The 26,199-nt window shown below is 34.7% G+C and overlaps 1 protein-coding gene and 1 long non-coding RNA gene across 5 annotated transcripts; both read left to right on the top strand.

The window, feature by feature from the left end:
* Window positions 1-460: 460 nt before the first annotated feature.
* On the top strand, window positions 461-3,003 carry LOC148569016 (uncharacterized). Its single transcript, XR_015881125.1, has 2 exons — window positions 461-2,406; window positions 2,502-3,003. It is a non-coding gene; the product is annotated as an uncharacterized LOC148569016 (long non-coding RNA).
* A 6,908-nt stretch (window positions 3,004-9,911) lies between these two features.
* On the top strand, window positions 9,912-25,432 carry LOC107639627 (regulatory-associated protein of TOR 1). Of its 4 annotated transcripts, none has more exons than XR_015880857.1 (24): window positions 9,912-10,615; window positions 11,846-11,948; window positions 12,438-12,520; window positions 12,600-12,758; window positions 17,360-17,476; window positions 17,607-17,764; window positions 18,318-18,472; window positions 18,575-18,719; window positions 18,804-18,882; window positions 19,055-19,156; window positions 19,470-19,553; window positions 19,646-19,756; window positions 20,157-20,513; window positions 20,614-20,797; window positions 20,967-21,539; window positions 21,695-22,024; window positions 22,132-22,246; window positions 22,681-22,805; window positions 22,889-23,034; window positions 23,129-23,230; window positions 23,628-23,698; window positions 24,019-24,104; window positions 24,270-24,354; window positions 24,485-25,432. XR_015880857.1 is itself a non-coding variant. In XM_016343179.3 (24 exons), exons 1-24 carry the CDS (start codon window positions 10,271-10,273, stop codon window positions 24,821-24,823), a joined length of 4,104 nt encoding a protein of 1,367 aa, XP_016198665.2. In that variant the 5' UTR covers window positions 9,912-10,270; the 3' UTR covers window positions 24,824-25,432. The 4 variants fall into 4 exon arrangements, 3 of the variants coding, with proteins under 3 accessions (XP_016198665.2, XP_016198666.2, XP_016198669.2); XM_016343179.3 differs by having other exon boundaries at window positions 23,628-23,648; XM_016343180.3 differs by lacking the exon at window positions 23,628-23,698.
* Window positions 25,433-26,199: the final 767 nt, after the last annotated feature.

Here is a 26,199-nt window from a genome sequence, read left to right as displayed (position 1 = left end):
ATCTAATATAAATTTTAGAGTATCATCCAAATTAAAAATATAAATAAATATTCTTATCAAATATTACGTTATACAAATATAAATAATGACACTATATTCTCATCAAATAAAAAGATATAAATATTTTATAATTATTTTAGTCTATCTAATTATTATTTTTTAACAAAAAAACTTTAAATTAATAATACTATAAAATTTATTTATTCTATTGAGTTTAAAATTAAAGCCATCAAAATATACTACATAACCAGTAAGTTGTTATTAGGAAGAAAATTATAATAAATTTAAATGAAAACAAAAATAGAATAAGATATTAATTATAAATTGATAAAAATAAACACATCAAAATTATATATAGATTGATGGATAGATAAAAAAATAAAATAAAAAATAGATATATGCCAAACATATAAACCTACCAAGTCCAAAGACTTTAACCTTATTCTCATGACCAAATAGGCCCAGCCCCCCCAAACTACATCCAAAAAGAAAATGGATCCCCTTCCAACGTATTCTTCTTCTTCAGTGGTCTTGAGCAACTCTATTTCCTAGATGTCCTTCGAGCTGCGCCGTCTTTCTCATCAGCCACGTCGTCTCGCCGATCGGCCTAGTATCAGTTGCCACCGCCGGACTCCACCGAAGGTTGCATTAATACCACGCCTTCAAGCCCGCTGCATTGCTCCTCTGTTTCTAAGGACCGTCGTCGCTGCTCGCTGATTGCTCTTCGCTATGCTTGTGTTCTTCGCTGCGACTCAACCACTTTTAATTTTCATCCCTACTATGAAATTTTGAAAACATCACTATACAGTTTTTTCCATAAGTTACACATATTTATTCCCTTATCCGTACATATCCTTTGCTTTTTTAATTTTTAAATCTTTTTTTTTCTTATTGTGATGTCCTGGGCCTTTACAGATTATTTTATACAATGTGAGCCTCGTGCTCTACTCCTTGTCCTAAAAGCGTTACTTTGTTCTTTTCTTGATTTCGGAAATAAAAACCCCTACCAGCTCTCTACTTGTCAACCCTCCAAATACCAATTTCAAAAGAGGAGCCGAAGCAAAGACATGGCTATTTCTACCTTTAGGGATGACATTAACAGGTACAAAAACTTCAATCAAATTACTCTCATCATTCTATATTCTTCATTGTATGCTATTCCACACATGCATGTGTGTTCCTTAAAAATCGATGTGTGATATATTCAACTTGACAGAAATCGCATATTCTACCCAACAATAGTTTTGTTGTTGAATCTCCTAGGTGAAAATTATTCGTCTAGATTCAATTATAAATCCGTCAATCAGAGTTGAACTAAGATTTCAAGAGTATTTTCACGGCCTGGGGTTTTGTGTTTTTTCAGAGGTTTATACTACAAAGTGGGTTACTAGTATTTGAATATTTTTATTATGTTTGAATATTTGTTCTATGGGTATAAATCGAAAAGCATGTTACCTTACCACAAAGAGAATTTGTTTCAAAACTCAATTCGTGCATCTTCCTGGCAATCGGATTACCTTTTGTAAAAAAAGGTACTTACTAAATCAAATAATACAATCTAATATTGTTTACCTTTTTTATAACACAGAAGATTTATAGCAACAATGAATAGCTAGCCTTTAGATAACGACAGAATGATCAAGTTTTGTCTCGTAAAAGGAAAGGTAAGTACATTTTTTTGTAATTTTATGTTAAATAGACTTAAATTTGAGTTTCCACCGCAACTAAAATATGTTCATATAATGTTAGGGTGAGAGGCATTTTCTCAAACACTTCTTAACAACATATGACAACGAATTTATTAATATATGTTTTGCAATTGATCATTGTGACAACTGTCAGAAGGTACAGTTAGCCAGTAATCATATGAATAGAGTTATAGAAGAAGACACATTTATAGCCTTTTATCATTCAAAAAGAGATATAACAATTAAGTCTTGGTATGTAGGATTTGGTCTCTTTTATCTTTTCCTTGGGATATGATGAATTTTGAGTTAGCCTTGACACCAAACCCAAATTTCTATGTGAGAGACTAACTGACCTCTCACACACTTGATCAAATTGAAGTGAATTTCAATCTAAAGTACTCATAAGAGGATGAACAATCTAAAATGACCACAATTAGCGATGATTCTAATCAGTCAACAGATGTTGAAGAAGTAGCAAGCCCTAACACAACTGATCTTTTGTAAATGAATAATCACATGAGGTAACATGATTCTTAATCCGTATTTGATACCTTTTACTTGCACAAGTTGGCACATGTTATTCCTTTCAACAAATACAATCCTAAAAATCAATTATCTGACAATTACATTGTGTTCAAATTTGGTGTTCTATTTTAGAGACATGATTTTTCCATACTCCAAAGAATTTCAGCCTAATGACATGAAAGCCAGAAGATTGGTAAAATTACACAACACTAATATCAGTCTATCTTGTATGGTTCACTTAATTTAACTTGTTAGCAATTAGACTTATAATTTTATTTTGGAATGAAGCCCGTAGTATATGCCACTGGACTTCACATAAATACTGAAGACCTTTTAGGAGATGGCACCATTTGGACTATGATAGGTCCCCCTTCGCCACGGGGGAACACTTTCCTGTTCTAAGCCCATCAAAGCCCTACTAATCCTTTTGATATCAGGTTTGGATTGGGATGGCATAATTTTCGCAAGGCTCATGTGCTGAAACCAAAAGATCTTCTAGCCTTTAGGATAGTCTGCGAACGTAATTTGCGAATTGAAATAAACATTTAAAGGTATTCGAAGGTGTAGAACTTTTGCAAGTCTTGCCAAAAGATTGTTTTCTATGAACTAACCCCTGATATAATGATGTATCTTTTGAGCTAGAGTCATCAACTGATATAAAATATTGTCTACTATTATGAATGATAACTAGGGTTTTGGCTGTGTAGCATTTCATATTTTGTTCAAAAATATTGTCAAGTTGTGATGAAACCCACAGGATGGATCTTCCATGAAATATTTTATTAAGTTTTCTTTGCATGTGTATCAACAAATTATAGGCTTTGCACTTACTTCTTTCTTTATTCAATATTAGAAATTGCCTTGTCAGAATATTTTGTAGCTAGGGAAAGAACCCTTATCATAATACTTCACCTAATATATACTTGCTAGATTACTTTTTGAAAGTATTTCAACCTTAGTGAACTATGTATATAAAAAAAAGCTTGTTCAAATAATTTTTAATACAACCACGTTGTATTATAATTGACTCTTAGTTCTACTTTAATTGCAATCCTTTATTTTCTCGTATAACCATATATTTATTTAAAAACTAACCAAAGTATAGTTACAAATAGTCATCAATATTCTAAATCACACCATGGTTATGCATTCGTTGAGAAAACAATTTTCAAACAAAGCAACAACTAAAATAAGCAAACAAATTTCATATTAATCTTATATATATAGAGAGTAAAGTATTGTTTTTGTCCCCAACGTTTTGGGTAAATTCTAAAGTTGTCCCTAACGTTTCAATCATCCTATTAAAGTTCCTAACGTTTCAAAATTGACTCAATGTTGTCCTGTCGTTAGGGATCCGTTAACAGAATTGACGGCGGGACAAAATTGAGACGATTTTGAAACGTTATGGACTTAAATAGGACGAAAACGTTGGGGACAAAAATGATACATAGAAATAAATTTTAATTTTATCTTTCAATAATATCAATTTTTTACTATACATAGTATTCAATTATTTTTTAATCACATCTAAATAAATTACACTTAATCATATTACTTTCATTTTAAATAAATTAATTTTTTTTTATAATTTTACTCTTAAAGATTTTTAGTTAACATGAAATGTTTATAAAATGACTAGTATATAAACTTGCAGAAAAGAAAAAAAAAAAATATATATATATATATATATATATACAATAAAATATAAATTATACCTTTTGTCTCTAATATATCAAAATTCTATAAAATTATAAAAAAATAAATTTATTTAAAATGAAAGTAATGTGATTAAGCGTAATTTATTTAGATGTAATTAGAAAATAATTGAATACTATGTACGGTAAAAAATTAATATTATTGAAAGATAAAATTAAATTAAAATTTATTTTTATGTATCTTTTTTGTCCCTAATGTTTTCGTCCTATTTAAGTCCCTAACATTTTAAAATCGTCTCAATTTTGTCCCACCGTCAATTCTGTTAACGGATCCCTAACGGCAGGACAACATTGAGTCAATTTTAAAACGTTAGGGACTTAAATAGGACGATTGAAACGTTAGGGACAACTTTGAGGCTTATCCCAAACGTTGGGGACAAAAACGATACTTTACTCATATATATATATATATATATATATATATACCTACCTTCATGAGTCAACCCCTATCTAATTAGAACTCACGACACTTGACATTACACTACTAAAGCAACAACACGTAATATAATATATTTAACATTAGTTTTAAGACATTAATTCATCATTTCACCCTTATGCAAATAACTAAAACCAAGAATACTCTAGCTTCCACTTTCCAACATTTCTCCTGAATGTCTTGTTGCTGAAACATTGACCATCTAGAGTACATATCCCTACCATGTCAGCATTCTCAACGACCTCACCGACCACCGATTTAGCGGGAGTGGCGTGGACACTTTCACATTTGCTTTTAGTTGGGGAGTCCTGCGTGCACCAAAAAAGTAAGGCATTCCAAAACATAACATCTTATAAATTAACTTTTGGGCAATGTTTAATTGCTTTCTATCCTTCGACAGACATATAAACCCAACCTATTTGCTTCTGATTCAGTTTCCAATTGGCAGGTACCACCTAAAGTAGTGCAAAAACTATGATCCCCGTCATGAGAACCACCACCCAAAGTGGTAGAAAAACTCTGAACCCCTCCCTAAACCACCAAAACATACTACTTGTAAGCAACAAAAGTAGGTAATATGTTAACAAACAAAGCATGTTAAACGAAATGTGAGGATACCCCAATATTAACGAATGTCGAAGATTCCGTCCAATAAAGACCTATCAGCAACTCATCATCACTTATCTTAACTACATTGTAAGCCTGGTCAACCGACCTGATATTCTAAGACGTCACAGACAATTTAAACAAATACTTCCTCTCAATAATGACATCAAAAGCTTTCGGATACGAACTCCCTAGGTATGTGTCCTGTGTTTTGGCAATTAACAACTTAGAGACAGCTCCTGCCGATAATTGAAAATATTATTAATCACAAAAACTTACACTCGGATCATGTATTTCATTGGCTTATTTTCCAACAATAGCTTTGGCTTCTGAATTCTATAAGGTCACCTTAATAAAACCAGTACCATCAATAAGGATGACAGCAAGGCGATATCTATAAGCACATAACACAATTTTAATGGAAATTAGGAACACCAAGCTGTATTGTGACAGATGCTAAATAAATACACATTAATACATCCCCATTGTCATCTAATTACCTGAAAATGCCATTAATAAACCCCACCTTTCTACAATGGTCACACCAATAGCGATCATTATTTGGCTGCACTTTTCTGGGACATGTGTTGCACGATACATAGAACCAATACTTCAAACACACATCGACAGAAATTATGGTACCAACAACCCAACAGGATGTTTCCTAATCATTAAAAACAACATAACGTCTTTCCATCAACAGATTACATAAAATAAAGGAATGTTTAAACTCAAAAACTGAACGAAAAAGCTCACGTGATCCAAGTTGAGAATTTCTTTCATTGACTTGATTGGAATTGTTCCCCGGGATATTTCATCAGACATAGAAGGTTGGCCCTAACTCAATTAGATTGATTCTTTGAGAAGCTAGATCACCTTGCTCAAGTAAACTACATAACACAAATATTGAACATCACATAGCACAATTTTTGGTAAAAAAAATTATGCATATTTAAAGACAGAAAACTAAAGAAATGGGTCCTTCACTATGTATCATGTTTGCATACCTCTTTTTAAAACTAATAATAGCAGGAAAGTCAGCATTACAATATACTCGAGAAGGATCAAAACTATTTTGGATGTTAACATCATTCAAATACACATATGGTTTAAAAAGCTGAGCGATCATAACTATTGGCTCACAATCTGGCCTATGTAGAAATGTAACCACTTCATTAACAAAGTTGCCAAATAGAGTATACTTCATCTTATTTCTTCTAAAAACATAGACAGAATGCATGAATAAGCACACCACTAAAGTCACACACAAACATCTGATATAGAATAAATTATAATCCCATAAGAATAATTTATTCAAAATTGATTCAACAACAAACGGAGTCTCTAGAAAACAAACTCTAAATCCTTCAAATAAACCACCATGCGTTTAGTGTGTTGCCGAATTTTGGTTATCAAATCTCTTGCATCTTCTTTAGCTACCACATGACCAATGCAATCTACATAAGACATTGAAAAGATAGTCTAATAATCACTAACTCTTCACTCAAAATCAAGGTGACCAAGAATTAAAGCAACCATAACAACTTAGAATGAAAGCCCCAATACCAACCGATCAGGTGGTTTTGAGCGACTACCGAAGCCATTGACTCAATTTCTTCATACTTTGTGAATCGAAACAGATTGAAAAGAAATGTGTCAGGGGTGAGTCTAGACACAGATGTTTTCATATAAAAATTTGGTTTATATTTGTGAGGTGTAGTCCTCCCTGACTTTCCATAGCCTTGCATAATAAAGTTCTTCATGGAATATATTTCATGCTCGTAGATAACACTCCTAAATATCACAATGCTGTTCCTCGGTACATACAATGGATCCGATCACCCTATGAACAAAAGCCAATGGCACAAAAACAAAGTAAGAAAAATATAATAAAAACATTAATAAACCCATAGGCTTCATCACACTAAAAGAATAATGATATCAATACACGATACACTTACCCGTTTATTCTGAAGGATCATCTCGATGCTAAAAACTTCATTTGGATTCTACTGGCTCGGAACCTCGTACATTCGGACAACGCCAACCACCACGGACCATTCTAGTTTAGACGGGTTGATGTCTACCACACGATCAAATATATGGGTTGCATTATTTGAAACATTAACCATTGCCATCTGAAATGGCCTCTGTAGTGTATATACGTTCTACACGACCTTGTCACACAAACATGTATATATATATATATAGCACCAGCTTTACATAAGGCAGACAAAAAAGTTGCCATGGAAATGTATTAACAGCACGGAAAAATTTAAGATATTTTATGCATGCTTAATCCAAGTTGGCGATCCTGCAAACTACTTATCAACTAATGAGAAAAGAGAAAGTTAAGTTTATTGCATATTTAACTTTGGGATTGCTGAAAGTAAATCTTTCTCTCTAAGAACCATTGATAATGTAGTTTAGATAATTTAGAGACATCTTGAGGGATTCAGAACGATAGAAAAGGAGGGAATTAGTTTTAATTATTCTTTGATATCAAATTTGATGTGTTAAAAATTGAGAGGGGATCCCTATGACTTTCCAATAATTATGTTTTTCATGTGTGAAGATGGTCAGCTAATAAATGAATTAAAGACAGCCTCAGAATGAATATACCCGACTAAGAAACCATAGAGATTGGCATTCATTATGAAAAAATTGGAACTTTTTGCACTTACTGTACTAAATTAGGTCATGGTGCAAATAACTGTCATTCTCTCTTGTGGGAGATTCTATTAATAAAAATATTAACGAGGATAAGATGTGAAAATAGATTAGGTAGGTATGAGAGTTATCAATAAAGATGAAAAGAAATTTACCTCTTCATAAAAGACAAACAATTCACTAACCTACACAAAGAAAAAATTCCTATCAACCTAGCTCATTAAAGAATTTTCTACTTTAAAAGTGAAAAAAAGGAGTGGGGCCAAAATAATAATATATTAGATGCTGCAAAAACATTCACAAATGAAAGTCTAGGAAGCAAGATGAAGAAGTCGATCTTTCAATTATTCTTATACAGACAATAAAACACAGGAGAGGTAGCAGTTAAATGTAGGAATGCTGAACATGAAAAGAGAGAAACCAAAACAGGTAGTGGGGAGTTGGGACACTTCCAACAAAACTATTGGCTTCAACAACAACACCACCAAACACCATATTTGTCAAAACTAACCGTTCCAACTTGTACCACCATCAATCCTCTATTCCAAAATCTAGTGAGCATGAAGAACGTGTTTTTATATTGAAAAAAAAAAAAGAAATGAAGAAGACAAAGACAATGAATATGGCAAAGAAGATAAAAGAAAACGAATAATACAGAAAAGATAAAAAATGAAAAATAAAACGATAAAAGAAAACGAAGAATACAAAGACAATAAAAAGATCAAAATTAAAAAATACATCGAAAAAAATAAAAAATAACAAAGTCGAATAAGCTGAAGCCGATAACATGAGCTCTCCCTTCGCTCTCCGACTCTACTTCATCACTTTTGACATGCTTTTTTTTTATATGTATGTTGTCTAAATTTGTATTTTAGATGTTTAACGGTAAATATTTTTTTATGTTTTTTTAAATATGTTTTGAATATTTTTTATTTTAGATTTTGGATTTTTTTTGTATGTATTTTAAGTTTAAGATTTTTTAATTTTAAAAGTTTTATCTAAAATAAATGATTGTAACATGTTTTTTGTTTTGGATATTCTGTTCCACTCTCATGTTTTTTTAAGTAGAATTTTTGATATTATTATAGTATGTGGTTTCATATATTTATTTGGATGCTGATATGAATTAAAAATAAAATTTTAAAAAATTGATTGATCAGCTAATAAATAGTTAGTTTTCTAATTGTCCTCATTAATTATGTGTTCTTATGTGGCAGTAATGTTGTTATTTTTTCCCCAAGTATTTAACCTGAGAAAATGTATAATTGAAAAATTAAGTGAATAATTGTTTTGGGATAATATACATTTTACTCTAATATTTTAAAATTTTTTAATATCATTAAATTATCTCAATTTACACTTGTAATATTTTAAAATTATCTATAAGAGTATATTTCATAACATTTTGTTAGTTACAAAATTGCAGATTCACTAAAAATCAAGAAAATTTAAACGAATAAATTAAAAATTTTGTCAAATAACATATGAAAAACGTGCATTATTTATGATTAACAATTAATTTGACATGACTCACCTAAAACTGAAAGTTGCTAATATAAAAATATTTATTATTTTGGAATCAATTTGACATGATTCACCTAAAACAAAAAGTTGTTAATATAAAAGTATTCATTATTTTAGAATCAATTTGACATGATTCACCTAAAATAAAAAAGTTGTCAATTTAAAAATTGATTACTCTTTTGTTCCAGATTGACATAAGTTTAAAATTCTTATAAAATATCTATTTTCGGTTGTGATTCTTATAAAAATTTTCTTTTTATTTTTGTCCGATAGAATTTTAAAAGTTTTAATATTGGTTCTTAAATTATTTTGTTAATTATTAAATTGACATGAAGTAGATTAAAATAAAATCTTTTAAAATTTTACGAGATCAAAATTCAAAACTAAATTTTATAAAGACCGAAACTAAAAAATAATGTTATAAAAATAATAAATATTTATTTTTTTTCTATTTTATTTTAGAATCTAATTTTGATGTAATAATATGAAAATTTTTATATAATCATCCAATCAAATTTATATGTTTAAATAAAATTTTATTTTAAAAAAAAATGATATACTAATATATAATTAATTAGTTGTATAGTTTTTTTTTATGAAAATTAAATTCTTTATTATTTTTTTTTTTTTGCTTTATCCACTTTCCTTTTCTTTTTTCTCCGAGGCTTAAATGATCCAAATTCCAAAGTTTTTTTTTCCCCTAACCATTTTCCATTTATTTATACCATTGTAGTCTTAAGATAGTTCATACTTCACAGTAGGCATCCATTTGCGTTGGTTTTCCATTGACAATCACCAATTGACAATTACCGTTCCCCGGTTCGTGAGACACAGAAACAAAGAAAAGAGTGCCGCCACTGTTTTATGTTATTGCTTCCCTCCCCTAACACAACCCCACAGCACCACCTTCATCATCACCATCCCAACCATCATCATCGTCATCTTAGTCATCTTCTTCTTCTTTTTCTTTTTCATATTCTTCTTATTATTTCTATTCAGCTCAAAAACCCTAGGGTTTGTTTGTTTCTTTATTCCCCTCTTTGGATCCCTTCATTTTCACACTGAAACGAAATGAATGATCGCTTCTGAGCTCTCTCGAGATTTGGATGGCATTGGGAGATTCAATGGCCTCTCGCTTTTCCCAATCCCCCGTCCTACTCCTCCCCAACCACCTCGCCGACGATTGCGCCGCCTCCTCTTCATCCGTCGCCGCCGCTGCCGCATACGAAGACACCGATTTCGCTTCTCAGCGTAGGGATTCCGAGTCGGGAACTGCTACTGCCACCACCAGCACCAGTGCCAGCTACGGCGGTAACGCCGCTGCCACTAGCTTGGCGTACTTGCCGCAGACTGTCGTCCTCTGCGAGCTCCGGCATGAGGCCTTTGAGGCTGCCGTCCCCGTTGGACCGTCGGAGAGTGGCCTTGTGTCGAAATGGCGGCCCAAAGACAGAGTAAGCTTGCATTTTCTTTAATTTTAAATTTGGAGTTCAGTATGCAGTGGTTGCAAATTGCAATTTGTTGTTGTTCCTTTGATTTGTGTTCTTTTTCCATTGTTTTCTGCGTTATGCTGTGGTGGATTGGCGATTTAACAATTTGACAATGATAATTTGGATATGAATGAAAGTAGTGTTAATTTAGGGTCACGTGCAATATGTATTAGAAAGTTCGAAGTTTTTTCCTTTCTTAGGCGGATGGTATTTGTGTGGATGTAATAGACTTGTGAATGTATGCGATTTTTGTCAAAGAAGTGTTTGGATCATCTAAGGTGCAAAAAGTGAAGTTCAAAGTGGCATATATAAATAGAGCTCTAGAGCTTTGTACCTTTTTGTTTTTAAAATTTAAATATATGAATGGTTATCAACTTCTTGTTTTATTCTCTAGTGTGTGTGATAGTTTGGTGGATTTCAAATTAAAATGATCTGGGAAATGGTGATAATACTAAGAACGCAATATGTGTATTGACGAAGCTTCACTAACTAACTCTGAATGAACATCGTAGTGGCACTTCTGGTGTTCCTATTTTACCGAACCTAGATTTGGTAAATCTGTCTGGAATTGCATGATTGAAGCAATTTTTCTCAGCCGAGGCAATGAGAAAATGATTTCCTTTTATTTCTTTAGGATCAATTCTTTCTCTGGCAATGAGAAAATGAGAAAATGACTGAATGCCAGTATCTGGATTATTTCTCTGGAGCACAATTCACACACTTTTAATGATAGAATTTCAGGGGGATTTGTTGTATTGGATAGAATTTGTCATCATGCATCTATATGGTGTAAAGCATATTGTCTCTTCAGAGGACTTGCCCTCTCAGACATGTTGAGAGATTGGAAAGGCACAGTTCACTAATTTGGCTTTCTTTGTTTCCTTTTGGTTTGGAGGATGTGTTTGCCTCCAATTCTTCGTATCTTCTCTTTCTTATCTTAATGAAATTCTTTTATTTTTTAAATAAAAAAAGAACATAAAAAAGAAAGTAGTAGTCAACTTTTCAACAGAAGTTTCTTTTTCTTGGTCTTGTTTTATCCTTGGTTTCTGCACTGATATTTAACTTGTCTCTCCTTGTAATTAGAATAAAGTTTCTTCTAGAGTGTCTCCCTGCTTCTGAATGATGTTGACATGTCATATTTTATGTTTCAATGTGAGGCATGCTTTTGATTTAAGTCCTAATTTTGTGGTGCAGATGAAGACTGGATGTGTAGCTCTAGTATTATGTTTAAACATTAGTGTTGATCCACCAGATGTAATAAAGATATCTCCGTGTGCCAGAATGGAGTGCTGGATAGGTCTCTGTCTTGTTACCTCCTCTTTGATCTCATTTGCTACAAAAAATTGTCTTCCAGGGTTTGCAAACTTTCGTGCTCTAAATAACTTCCTGCTTTTGATATTTTTGGCCTTTTTTTTTTTTTTGTAATTTTATTTTCAGTTGACGTTGGGAAGTAGCTGTTAGTTCCTTCAAAGTAATGTTATACACTTATATTATGTCCTTAAATGTTACTTGTTTCTTGAAGTTTGAAATTTCTAATTGCTGATACGTCCAAACTGCAAACCAATGTAAATGCAGTTTGGGTGATAAAGCAGATTCTTATGTACTCTGCACTTATTTCCTATGGATTGACTCTATAATTCATACTTGTAACTATTTTATTCAACTTCTGGTATCACACTTTCTGATGCCCAGCATAAAAATTAAGTTAGTTGCAGCTCTCTTAACGAGACAGATAAATTTCTTAAGCTGGACATTTTCTGAATGTTTACCTTTCTGATTTCAACAGATCCCTTTTCTATGGCACCGCAAAAGGCATTGGAGTCAATTGGAAAAAATTTGAGCAGCCAATATGAAAGATGGCAACCAAAGGTTGAATATCTTAATCTTGTCATCCTCACACTATCTTTTTGGAATTGATTTTTAGTTAACCTTGTGGGCATGCTAACAGGCCCGCTACAAGTATCAACTTGATCCTACAGTGGATGAGGTGAAGAAGCTTTGCACTTCATGTCGTAGATATGCAAAGTCAGAAAGAGTTTTATTTCATTACAATGGGCATGGTGTGCCAAAGCCAACTGCTAACGGTGAAATTTGGGTCTTCAATAAGGTGATCTTCCATTTAGTTCTTAAAGTCAGCTATTCATGTGATAAATCAAATATAATTGGTTTATATATAGAAATAATATACGATAAGGTATTAGGTTTCATTTGATCTATGTACCCAACACCACACGGTAGGACAAGGCTTAGTTGTTGGTATTATTATTGTGGGTTTTAAGTAGAAGAGAAAGAAGAAAGAATAGAAAGGATGTGAATATGAAATGTATTGATATGGTATTAAAATAGGCAAGATGCTAATCCTAATCAAATAAGGAATTAATCATGAAATAAAGGTAAATATGAGATTGTATGAGGTCATTGCTAATATTCTTTGATAATTTCTAGCACTCCTCAAACTAAAGTTCATTAAGCTTTAAGATTGTTACAATTTGACCCTTAATGATATAAAATACGATGGAGAATAGGCCGAGTTGTTGAAGATGAAATGAGGCTAGTTGGGACTGCCAAAAGACAATATGTTGACGAGAGATTGCTGGTATGATGACATGAAAACTTTAAGGACCAATAGGACTGACAATATAGTTAGCCGAAAACAATCAAGAGGTTTAATCATCAAACATCTTTGGAAGTGCAGAACTAGTCACAAACAAATAAAAAACCACTGGTCTTTGAAAACAGGGTTGAAAATGGTAACATGAAAACCAATCACTAGAGCAGCATCCAGATTGAAGACAGATCTAGGAGGCTGAGGCTCGTTCAACGACGCAAGCGTTGTTCTAAGGTTATGCAGGATGCGCTGCCATGGTTGGCCGAAGCATCACAGTTGGAGAACATTACGGAATGCTTGTAACATTTGTGTTATGTGTAGAGACCAAACAAAGATATGATTTTCCTAGAAAGGGGTCGTGCAAGAGGTGGTTTGGTGAGATTGGCCGTTGGAAACGTCGTAGAAGTTAGCCAATGATTGTGAAAGTGGCTGATAGAGAAAAGTTGGTAGTGAATAGTAGTTCTTTATTATAGAAGGAATAACAATTCTGCTACGAAAAATTAAAAATTTTAAGTATTTTGGGTGCATCATACAAGATAATGGAGAGATTGAACATGATGTAAATCATAGGATCTAAGCAGGTTGGTCAAAATGACGGAGTGTGTCTGGTTTCATATGTAACAAAAAAATACCTTTAAAACTTAAAGGTAAATTCTATCGCAGTGCTATCAGACCGGCTATGCTTTATGGTACAGAGTGTTGGACGACCAAAGAGGAGCACGAACATAAGTTAAGTGTAGCAAAGATGAAAATGTTGAGATGGATGAGTGGTCATACGCGATTGGATAGAATACGGAATGAAGAATAAGACAGAGTTAGGGTAGCACCTATTATGGAAAAGATGGTAGTATTGCATCTCAGGTAGTTTGAACATGTGAGAAGAAGACCGATAGAGCACCTAGTCAGGAGAGTGGATGAGATGGAAGATGGACAAGGGTGGAAGGCAAAGGAAGATCTAGGAAGACTATCCATGAGGTAGTCAAATGAGATCTACATGTAAACAACATGATATATGATAAAGCTAAATAACGTCGTTTGATGCGTTTAGTCTAGGGCTGACAATATATACCCTACCCGCGGATACCTAACCTGGACCAACCCGTTCGGGTAGGGTAGGGTACGGGTTTAAGGTATATCCTACCCTACCCTATTCGCATCCTTAATACAAACAAACAACAACAGCAAAGCCTTGTCCCACTAAGTGGGGTCGGCTACATGAATCAAATGACACCATTGTGCTCTGTCATGTATCATGTCTACAGAGAGACCGTTTACATGTAGATCTCGTTTGACCACCTCATGGATGGTATTCTTAGGTCTTCTTCTGCCTTTCGCCTCTTGTCCATCTTCCATCTCATCCACCCTCCTGACTGGATGTTTTATCGGTCTTCTTTTCACATGTCCAAATCACCTGAGATGCGATTCAACCATCTTTTCCACAATGGGTGCTACTCCAACTCTCTCCCTTATATCTTCGTTCTTTATTTTATCCAATCGCATATGACCACTCATCCATCTCAACATCTTCATCTCTGCCACACTCAGCTTATGTTCGTACTCTCCTTTAGCCGCCCAACACTCCGTACCATAAAACATAGCCGGTCTTATAGCGGTGCGATAGAATTTACCTTTAAGTTTTAAAGGTACTTTTTTGTCGCATATAAAACTAGATGCACTCCGCCATTTTAACCAACCTGCTTGGATCCTATGATTTACATCATGTTGAATCTCTCCATTATCCTATATGATGCACCCAAGATACTTAAAACTTTTAACTTTTTGTAGTCTTTCTCCAATCTTCACCTCTATATTAGGGTTTTCCCTTCTCAGACTGAACTTACATTCCATATATTCCGTCTTGCTACGGCTTATGCGTAGATCATACACTTCTAGAGTTTCTCTCCATAATTTCAACTTCTTATTTAGGTTTTCCTTTGACTCTTCCATAAGGACGATATCATCGGCAAAAAGCATGCACCATGGTACAGGCTCTTAGATGTGCTCTGTGAGTACTTTCAAGACTAATGTAAAAAGGTATGGACTTAAGGATGATCTCTGATGTAATCCTATACCAATAGGAAATTCTTCTGTCACACTACCTTGAGTTTTCATACTAGTTGTGGTCTCATCATACATGTCTTTAATTGCACGAATATATGCAATTCTTACTCTCCTCTTTTCTAAAACCTTCCATAAGACCTCCTTTGGTACTCTATCATACGCTTTTTCCAAATCAATAAACACCATATGTAGATCCTTTTATTACTACGATACTTCTCAATCATCCTTCTTAAAAGGTATATCGCTTTGGTGGTAGATCTGCCTGGCATAAATCCAAATTGGTTTTCTGTTACTTGGGTCTCTTTTCTCAACCTCCGTTCTATCACCCTTTCCCATAACTTCATGGTATGACTCATAAGCTTGATCCCTCTATAGTTTCCGCAATTTTGTATATCCCCCTTATTCTTGTAGATAGGTACCAAGGTGTTCTTTCTCCACTCATCAGGCATCTTCTTTGACCTTAAAATCTCATTAAAAAACTTGGTTAACCAGTTGATGCCTTTTTCTCCAAGACCCTTCCAAACCTGAATCGGGATATTATCAGGTCCACTGCCCTGCCATTTTTCATCTGCTTTAGAGCTTCTTTTACCTCGAAGTCTCGGATCCTCCGATAGTAGTCAAAGTTTTGATCTTCTTCTCTTGTGCATAACCGACCAAGACTCGGAAGAGTCTTCTGTCCCTCGCATCCTTAATATATTATATAATATATATGTAAAAGTTGTGTATGTAGTGAAGAAAGTGAGTCTTGTACTCACAATCTTCTTATAAAAACTTGAAATAATTACTAAGCTAGTTGATGATCATATTATTTGTAATTTTATGTTGGATTTCTTAAGATTTTATTGTTTTTAATTTTAATTTGAACTTAGTTTTTTATTTTCTATTTTATTAATATGTATGAAATTTGGAATGGTTGAATTTTATATTTATTTGAATTTTTTTTTTTTCTGCGGGTAGGGTCGAGTAGGATAGGGTTTAGAACTTTAGGGTGCGGTAGGGTTAGGATTGAGAGATTTTCAACACGTGGGTAGGGTAGGGTAGAATTTTAAGAAAATTTTCAACCCGCGGGTAGGGTTAGGGTAGAGAGTCTAAACCCTACCCTACTCTACCCTACCCATTGCCAGCCCTAGTTTAGTCGACCCCACTTAGTGGGACGGCTTTGTTGTTGTTGTTGTTGTTGTATATGAACTTGGTAAAGAAAAGTAATGTCACATGTCCTACAGGATGGTATTGGTATACTGCCTTGATGCCATATTTGATCAGGCTATGTTTTAGAAAGCCTATGATAGCCATAGCTCTCGGCAGGATGTATTCAAGCCCATCACTAGACATTTGGAGCATAAATTTTATAGGACTAGATATCTGTTGGTGACTCATTATTCATTAACAACCATAGGATAGGCTTTTATACTATATTTACAGTGTGGGTATTAGATAGGAGATAGAAGAGTGAAGATATGTTTTATTTTTTGGGTGTGTTATATCCTACAAGAGGTAAGACACTGTTCCTAACTATAGTAATAGGGGAATCCTAATCCTAATCAAATAAGGAAATAATCATGAAATAAAGGTAAATATGAATATCAAATCATAACTGATACTGTTGATATCTACAGATTATATTTTGTTTGTTTCTAACAAATTTCAATCTTTGTACTAATGCATCATAGTTTTCTCAGATAATTTGACAAAAAGAACATAACTGTGAGGGCTAGGAAGAGATGTGAGTAATATAGGTGGCAATAATTATCAGCGAGATCAATTTTACTCTAATAATTTGCCAAACAGGACCCAAATTTTTATCTATCAGAGAATGTTGATTAGCTTAACTCCCTGACTGCTATACTATAGTTTAAAATAGTTAAATTGGTCCTAACGGGATCTAAATTATTATTTGTCAGAGAGTATTGATTAGCTTAATTCCCTGACTGCTATATGTAGGTTCAAAATAGTTAAAAAGCCTTTAAAATACTATTGAATCATAGTAATGAAAGAACTTCATGACATTCTTATTCTCATTGTTAATCAAAATATTGCAGAGTTATACACAGTATATCCCTTTACCCATCAGTGACCTCAATTCCTGGCTGAAGACCCCATCAATTTATGTTTTTGATTGCTCTGCTGCTGGGATGATAGTTAATTCCTTCATTGAGGTATTTACATTGCACTTAAAATGATGTTTATTAGTTACCGTATAAAGTAAGGTGCCAATATAAGGAAAATTATTTGACATTTTGTAATCTGGACTGCCAAATTGTGGATGCTGAACTTCTTGTTTGTAAGCTACATGAATGGAATGCTTCTAATTCCTCTGGGTCCACATGGGATTGCATTCTGCTTGCAGCATGTGAATCGCATGAGACTTTGCCTCAAAGTGCAGAGTTCCCAGCTGATGTGTTTACATCTTGCCTTACAACACCTATAAAGATGGCATTACGATGGTGAAGCTTCTCTCAATTCCCGCTTAGTTTTTCATCTTTAAATTGTTTGATATTTAAGATATAGTGTATAGTTTATAGTATATACGTAAACACATTATGCATGGACTTTTAAATAATACATTGATTTGCCTAATCTTTCTAGTTAGTACACCTCCCATATTGATCCCTCCTTCATTCCCTTACTAACCTACTGTGTACATTTTTATAGTTGCTTTATGGATGTTTCATGGTTGCACAGTCATTATTGTCATTTTCTTTAATTGAAAAAGAATACATTGTTATTATTAACTTTTTAAAAAACATGATTGATTACTCTATGGTATTTTTGCCGGTGAACTGATTACCTGATGCCGGACTACATGTTTACTGCAGCCATGGTGTTAGAAAGTGACCATTGTGATAAATATGGTTTCCTTTTTCCCTGTTGATTTTATGTTTAATTCTGCTTCCTTATAGTAAAAGTCTTTATTTCGTATTATTTCTGAGCAGTGATAAGTGTATGTTTCTTAGTAAACTGGCCATTAGTAATTTCTGTGATGTACCTTGTTTCCAGGTTTTGCACACGTTCATTATTTCGTGGATCACTTGATTATTCACTTATAGATCAGATCCCTGGCCGTCCCAATGACCGAAAGACACTTTTAGGTGAATTGAATTGGATCTTTACGGCAGTAACTGGCACAATTGCCTGGAATGTTCTTTCTCATGGTAGGTTACTGGACTTAAAATTGCTGAGCTGTATCTTTTTGATTCGTTTAGCAAGCAATTTTATTTGGTATCAATTAAATGATATTTGATTTTATGCTACAGATCTTTTTCAAAGACTGTTCAGACAGGATTTGCTTGTTGCAAGTCTCTTTCGAAATTTTCTACTTGCTGAGAGAATTATGCGATCTGCAAATTGTTCTCCTGTGTCTCACCCAAATTTGCCCCCAACCCATCAACATCATATGTGGTATTGTTGGTGATTATTATTATGATTTTAAAATAGGTGATAACTACATCTATTTTCAATTGGTGTTGTTTTCCTACACTGCAGGGATGCATGGGACATGGCCGCTGAGCTCTGCCTTTCACAACTTCCCTCGTTAGTTGGCAATCCTAATGCTGAATTCCAGGTATGCAGGTCTTTTCTTATATGGCTAATACGAAGTTTCTTTAAGAAATTGTTTATAATAAAGAAATTGGTTCTGGTATTGTGGTTTGAAAATCATTGTTAATAATACACTGATACTAAAGATTATGTATAAGAGGAGCTTACCTGTGAAGCATGTTGTTGTACTTTTTCAGCCCAGCACATTTTTTGGTGATCAGTTGACAGCATTTGAGGTATGGCTTGACCATGGTTCTGAACATAAGAAACCACCAGAGCAGTTGCCTATAGTTGTTCAGGTGTGTCACATGTCTTGATTTTTGTTACAATTGGAACCATCAGATTGGTTCCTGATACTTTTGTTATATAGGTTGCATGCTTTTTGCAAATCAGCTGTCAGGCCCTGTTCCTTAAGTGGTTGTGGTGGGGTTAAACATTAAGCTACTTACTGGTAATTCCAATGCAAACAACATATGATAATTCTAGGCTTTGATTCCGCCATTGGAAATTCGATGTCAATTATCAAATATATGTGGATAGAACTTAAGTGCTCTTTGTTGATAGTGTTCAGTGGTCATTCTTTTTCTTTAAGTAGCTATGTTCTGATTTCAGGTTTTACTTAGTCAAAGCCATCGATTTCGTGCTTTAGTACTCCTTGGAAGGTTCCTTGATATGGGGCCATGGGCTGTAGATCTGGTAATGTTTTTCTCAATTCATCAGCTCTTAGTTGTTCCTATTTCTAAAACAAAAATCATATTCTGACATGATATCAATTTTGTTATATGAAGGCATTGTCTGTTGGAATATTTCCTTATGTTTTAAAGCTGTTACAAACAACAAGACCAGAACTACGCCAGATTCTCGTATTCATATGGACAAAGATTCTGGCACTTGACAAGGTACTTTTGGAGGAGATGGGTTGTCATCTTCAAGTGAATGCCATTTTTTTAAAATTATTTTTATCACAAAAATATGCACTTCCTCTGTTATGCATGAGTTGGTAGACGAGTTTCGCTTATTACATCACTTCTGTTGAAATTTGGGGATGTTGATGTTTGACCACTTGTACTGTAGTTATTGTGGTATATAAACAATGTTATTTTTATGTACTTATTGCCTTAGATATGGCTCTAGACAAAAGTAGAAGATAATGAAAAGAGCAAACAGAGATATGGGAACTATATAGCCTATATTATTTAGTTGTATTATTATTCAATACCCTATCGAAAGATCCCTATGTAGGAGAAACCTATTATTCCTATAATTCTCTTTGGGTAATGATCTATTGTGGGGTTGCAGTCATGCCAGGTTGATTTAGTAAAGGATGGAGGTCATAACTATTTTATTAAGTTTCTTGATAGCATTGAAGCATATCCAGAGCAACGTGCGATGGCTGCTTTTATTTTGGCTGTTATTGTGGATGGTCATCGACGAGGTCAAGAAGCTTGTATTGAAGCTGGCTTGATCCATGTCTGCTTAGAGCATCTTCAGAGTTCTTCATCTCCTAATGATTCACAAACTGAACCCCTTCTCCTTCAGTGGCTTTGCCTGTGTTTGGGGAAACTGTGGGAAGACTTTACGGAGGCACAGGCGATGGGTTTGCTGCATGGTGCTACTATTGTATTTGCTCCTCTACTGTCTGAACCCCAGCCAGAGGTCTACTACCGTCTGTTAGCTCTGTTTCTATTTATGGGATGACTATATCTTTGTATATTTTAATTAAATAACCAAGTCATGGTTTTCTCTTGTTCCTCAGGTTAGGGCATCTGCTGTTTTTGCGCTTGGCACCCTTCTCAATGTCGGATTTGATTCATGTGCGGGTGTAGGAGATGGAGAATGTGATGATGATGACAAATTTAGGGCTGAAGTTAGTATAGTGAAGAGTATGTTGAGTGTTGCATCAGATGGGAGTCCATTGGTGAGGGCAGAGGTAGCTGCGGGTAGGTGAATAAACATCTGAATTCACGTTGATATTTCAAACAAAATCCTGGAATTTCATCTCCCCCCACCCCAAACACACACACAAAAAGGGGAAAAAAAAAAAGAAATCAATATATATAGTTGGGTCAGTCAAGATATCTAACTTTTTTTTTCTCTCTCAACTGTCAGCATTAGCTCGCTTCGCATTTGGCCATAACAAGCACCTGAAATCTATTGCTGCTGCATACTGGAAACCACAGACTAATTCTTTCCTGAATTCGATACCTTCATTGGCCAACATAAAAGATTCAATTGGTGGATATCCTACCCAGAACCAACATATGCCTCGTGGAAGTATTGTTTCATCTCAAATTGGTCCTTTGAGGGTTGGAAATGATAATTCTTCAGTGGTTCGAGATCGGTGTGGCTCTTCTAGCCGTCCTCTCGCTGGTTCTGGAATAATGCATGGGTCCCCATTGTCTGATGATTCATCTCATCATTCCGATTCAGGAATACTGAATGATGGTTTTAGCAATGGAGTTGTTAACCATGGTGGCCAAAAACCCTTGGACAATGCATTGTATTCACAATGTGTTCATGCTATGTGTACCTTAGCAAAAGATCCATCTCCGCGGATTGCAAACCTTGGTCGACGGGTACTTTCCATAATAGGTATTGAACAAGTGGTAGCAAAGCCATTTAAGTCTACTGGTGAAGCTACAGGATTGGCTCGTTCCTCTTCTTGGTTTGATATGAATGGAGGTAATCTTCCTTTCTGTTTAATTTGATTATTAATGTTAATCATGTAGGTTAATTGTAAAAGCATTTCAGTAATGTTCACCAATTTGAATTTTGTGATAATTCCCACTAAAGTATGTTTCGACTTGTTTGTTTATTATTGAATGCATCTTTGGCAGGTCGCTCACCTCTAACCTCCAGAACTCCTCCAGTTAGCCCACCTCGTCTAAATTACTTATCAGGAATCCGTAGAGTATTTTCATTGGAATTTAGGCCCCATCTGATGAATTCTCCAGACTCAGGTTTAGCTGATCCTCTTTTAGGTTCTGGTGGGGCTACTGGTACATCGGATCACAGCCTTCTGCCACAGTCAATTATATATAATTGGAGTTGTGGGCACTTCTCCAAACCGCTGTTAATGGCTGGGGATGACAGTGAAGCCATAATAGCTGGGAGAGAAAAGAAAGAAAAATTTGCATTGGTGCACATCACAAAATGCCAGCACTCTGGTTTGTTCTCTTTCTTCCGATTATTTATTTATGTTATTATGATTTTCTTTTGGTACAGGTTCTTCATATATTCTGGTTAAGAACTTTGTGACATTTTATGTTTTCAGCTGTTAGCAGGCTAACAAATCCAATAGCTAAATGGGACACAAGAGGCACACAAATGGTGTTGATGCAACCTTTTTCTCCTGTTGTGATAGCTGCTGATGGGAATGAACGAATTAGGTATGTGGAGTGTATTAGTACCGTTATTAGTTAAGTGGAGAGTAATAAGGGTATTTAGAAGCTGGGGATGACTTTAGATGAGCAAGATGGATGTTTCTGCATAGGAAATGTTGGGAGTTACGTTGATTGATTTACAGGACTAAGGATTGTAGCAGTAGGATGTTGGTAAGAGTAAATATTTCCCGATATCTGTTTAGCTATATGGCGGGTGGACCTCATAAAGACCAACTGACGTTTATAAATAGAGACTTGGGCAACTAAACAACAAAAAGTGTTAACATTATTTTACAGGCATTAAGAGTGTTTTAGTTTGTTTGTCAGCACTCAGGACAGAATATTTATGTGGTTTTCATGATTTTATTGTTAGTCATCATATTATGAAAATTTGAATTTTATTTTTGACTTTCTTTTTTTGTTTTTGGTTTATTTCACAGAATATGGAACCATGAAGAGGCAACACTACTAAACAGTTTTGACAACCATGACTTTCCAGACAAGGGAATCTCTAAGCTCTGCCTAATGAATGAGCTGGATGATAGCTTACTTCTTGCTGCTTCATGTAATTTTCTCTACAGTTTGCCATGATACCTTCTTTCTCAAATTATTGGCAGAATATTAAATTTTAGGTAAATCTCATGACAGCTGATGGAAACATTCGGATCTGGAAGGATTATACTCTGAAAGGCAAACAGAAACTTGTAACTGCATTCTCTTCAATTCATGGTCATAAACCTGGTGTCAGGAGTGTCAATGCAGTTGTTGATTGGCAACAACAGAGTGGTTATCTGGTATATTCTTTGATCATCACTGTCCTGAAATAATACTTCCAAGTTCTTTTATCTTGTGATGTCAGTTCTATCCATTGATGTACATTTTTACCAGTATGCATCGGGTGAGATATCATCAATTATGGCCTGGGATCTTGATAAAGAACAGCTTGTTAATCCTATACCTTCATCATCGGATCGCAGTATCTCAGCATTGGTAAGCCTCATTCAGTGCATAGTTTAGTTTGCCTTGGTAACTATTTAGTTGTCAAGTTAGTTTTGGCATGCCAACTAAGCCCATGGATTGTCCTATTAAAGAATTACCAAGTGTTATTCTGGGGTAAAACTTCCTATTATGTTGGGAATGGTAATCATATGTTTTTAACTCTGCTCATTATTTTTTATTTTTTTCCTGGTAACAACGATCCAATATATGTACCGCTGTTATTCCAAAAAATATTAAGCTTTTTTTTTTTTTTTTTAACTAGGTCTTATTCAAATTACCTTTATGCAGTTGACCTCATCTTTACTGTCTCTATAGTTGAATTCTCCCAATCTCTGATGTCATACTTTTGCTTTTGCATGCATGGCGAACTGGCTATTATGGATGACAGTTACGAACTGATTGTCTCAGGGTGATCATTTTTTCATTAAACATTTCTGACTTTTGGGAGTGGATTTGATGGTATGTTTAATGATGTTGGTCTATGAAAAACTAATAACCTTGGAATTTTTGTTGTATGCTCTCACATAGTTTATTAATTATTATATATTTTTCATTCTCTAGCTGTTTATGGTTTTAGAGGTGGCTTAGAAAGATCCGAGTTGAATGCTTATATATGAATTGCTCAGTTGGCTCTGCGTCTGGTTCTTTGGACTTTTTGATGGGGTTTTCCTTCCCGATTGTGTTTGTTTTATCCAATTCTATTGATAGAGATGATGTAGATATGAGCTCCTTAAAAATGATTTTCTCCCCTGATATATGTATTATTACTTATATTTCAGGCTGCATCTCAAGTTCATGGGGGACAGTTGGCGGCTGGTTTTGTAGATGGTTCTGTTAGACTTTATGACATCAGGACACCTGAAATGTATGCATCTCCGATGAATTTCTTCCAAGTTTTGATCTGCTTAGTTGATGAAATTGAATTGAGCAACATTGTCATTTATCAGCTATATAATCACTGCAATCTTGCATAAATCTGACTATGGTTACTGTTTTTCTAACTATGGCTACTGACAATGTTGCTTCTTAGGCTTATCTGTGGATTACGGCCACATACACAGAGAGTAGAAAAGGTGGTGGGGATTGGCTTTCAACCTGGACTAGACCCAGGAAAGGTAAGATGATCTTTACTAATTTTTGCTTTCTTTTTCATATAATGTCCGTCTTGGTAGGAATTCAATAACAATCTATGGATTTGATATGAAAAGGATGATGAAATTATATTGTATTTGTGTTCCTCTTTAGATTGTTAGTGCTTCTCAGGCAGGAGATATTCAATTCCTTGATATAAGAAATCATAATAGCGCCTATCTTACCATTGAAGCTCACCGGGGGTCACTCACAGCTTTAGCTGTACATAGACATGCTCCAATCATTGCCAGTAGCTCAGCCAAGCAACTTATTAAAGTTTTCAGCCTTGAAGGAGATCAACTAGGCACTATTCGATACTATCCTACCCTTATGGCTCAGAAAATTGGGTCTGTCAGCTGCCTTAATTTTCACCCATACCAAGTCTTGCTTGCTGCTGGTGCTGCAGATGCATGTGTGTGTATCTATGCTGATGAGAACACTCAAGCAAGATGAATCTACAGTTGTCCCCCCGCCCCCCCCCCCCCCCTTTCTCTTGATTTCATTGGTTGTCTCCAGCTCAGAAGAATGCATGATACATGTCTAAGGAAAGCCATGCTTATTTCTTGCTGTTGGATGATCATGCAATACGTCGGCCAATGAGACAGTTTGGTGGTTGGGTAATTAAATCCTGTTACTACGCTTCATTGCCGCTGTGAATAAATCTGAAACATACTGGTAAGGTGAATTTCTGCTGAATTGCTGGTAGTGTATGCAACTCATTCATTAGCCTCCATGTTAGAAGGGCTGCACCTGACTGGGAGTAATCATGCGTATTTATTGGAGGCTTTGTCAAATAATATGATCTTCGTAAATGTGTGTAAATAATTTTGTTTATTATTATTTTCCATTCCAATGTTGTGTTATATCCCAATCCGCCTTTAATTTGTAAATTTGTTGGCAGAATATGTAATTTAGTTTGCTGACAGATGTGGGTGGTTTGACTGCTGAGAACTGAGGCATATTCACTCAAATATAATCTTTGAATTGGGGGAAACCTTGCCATGGTATAATTTCATTCAAGTTTGAGCCAGTGTGCTGTTTTAGTACGAGACTAAAATTTCAGAATTTTTAGCTTCCATGTTGGCATCCTCTAGTACCCAAAATCTCACTGTTTACACTGCGTAGAGAATCGACAGTCTAATCTAATTTTCATCTAGTAACATTACGGTATGACTATAAGTAATCTAATAGCGTGTCATTACACAATAGATAATAGATTTTTGTTTATTGTTTTGTAACCAAATCAGCTTACCAACCAACGAGTCAAATGTGTCAAATTTCAATTCAGTTTAAGCTTTTAAAGATCAACTTACTGAGGTGTTAATGATCGAGTTTGAATTGATACAATAGTAGAGTTAGCCTTCGCTTGGTTGCTGTTGTTAATTGGTTCATGGTGACCTACCATTGACCGTTGTGGTGGCTTTAGTTGTGTACATCGGCCAGTTATTGGAGCTACCTGGGTCCGTGTCAGCCGACAGACGATACGTGACATGGAATTGCACAATGGCAAGTCGCAACTTGTCAGGGGAAGCCTCTGCCTCTGCCTCTAAAGAAGTAACCTTAGCTGAAGTGGTGAGCTTCATGCACTCGCGCAGTGTATCAGAACGGCACCGTTGAATGATTTGTTGCTTATTCAAAATGTTGCGTAGCAATTCTAACGGAAGTTAGAAAAATAAACACGTACAACAGTTAGCTGTGTATAGAAAGAATGTTATACGCACGTAATTAGTATCTGTTCAAAACACCCAAAAAGAATTCAACACTCTTGAGATTGAAATTAAGGTGAATACTCTCAATATGCACAAATGTTAAAAATTTCCGTGCCAATT

The sequence above is a fragment of the Arachis ipaensis genome, chromosome B4 (assembly GCF_059453495.1).
Source record: "Arachis ipaensis isolate K30076 ecotype BB chromosome B4, ASM5945349v1, whole genome shotgun sequence".
NCBI lineage: Eukaryota > Viridiplantae > Streptophyta > Magnoliopsida > Fabales > Fabaceae > Arachis > Arachis ipaensis.
This window is presented reverse-complemented; position numbering and strand designations above follow the sequence as displayed.

Excerpts from the sequence above, each read along its gene's own strand:
- LOC107639627 (XM_016343179.3), top strand. The coding sequence starts at position 10,271 with ATGGCATTGGGAGATTCAATGGCCTCTCGCTTTTCCCAATCCCCCGTC. Across the intron at positions 19,157-19,469 it reads AGTTGCCTATAGTTGTTCAG|GTTTTACTTAGTCAAAGCCA; the intron begins GTGTGTCACATG and ends TTCTGATTTCAG. Across the intron at positions 23,231-23,627 it reads ATCGCAGTATCTCAGCATTG|TTACGAACTGATTGTCTCAG; the intron begins GTAAGCCTCATT and ends TATGGATGACAG.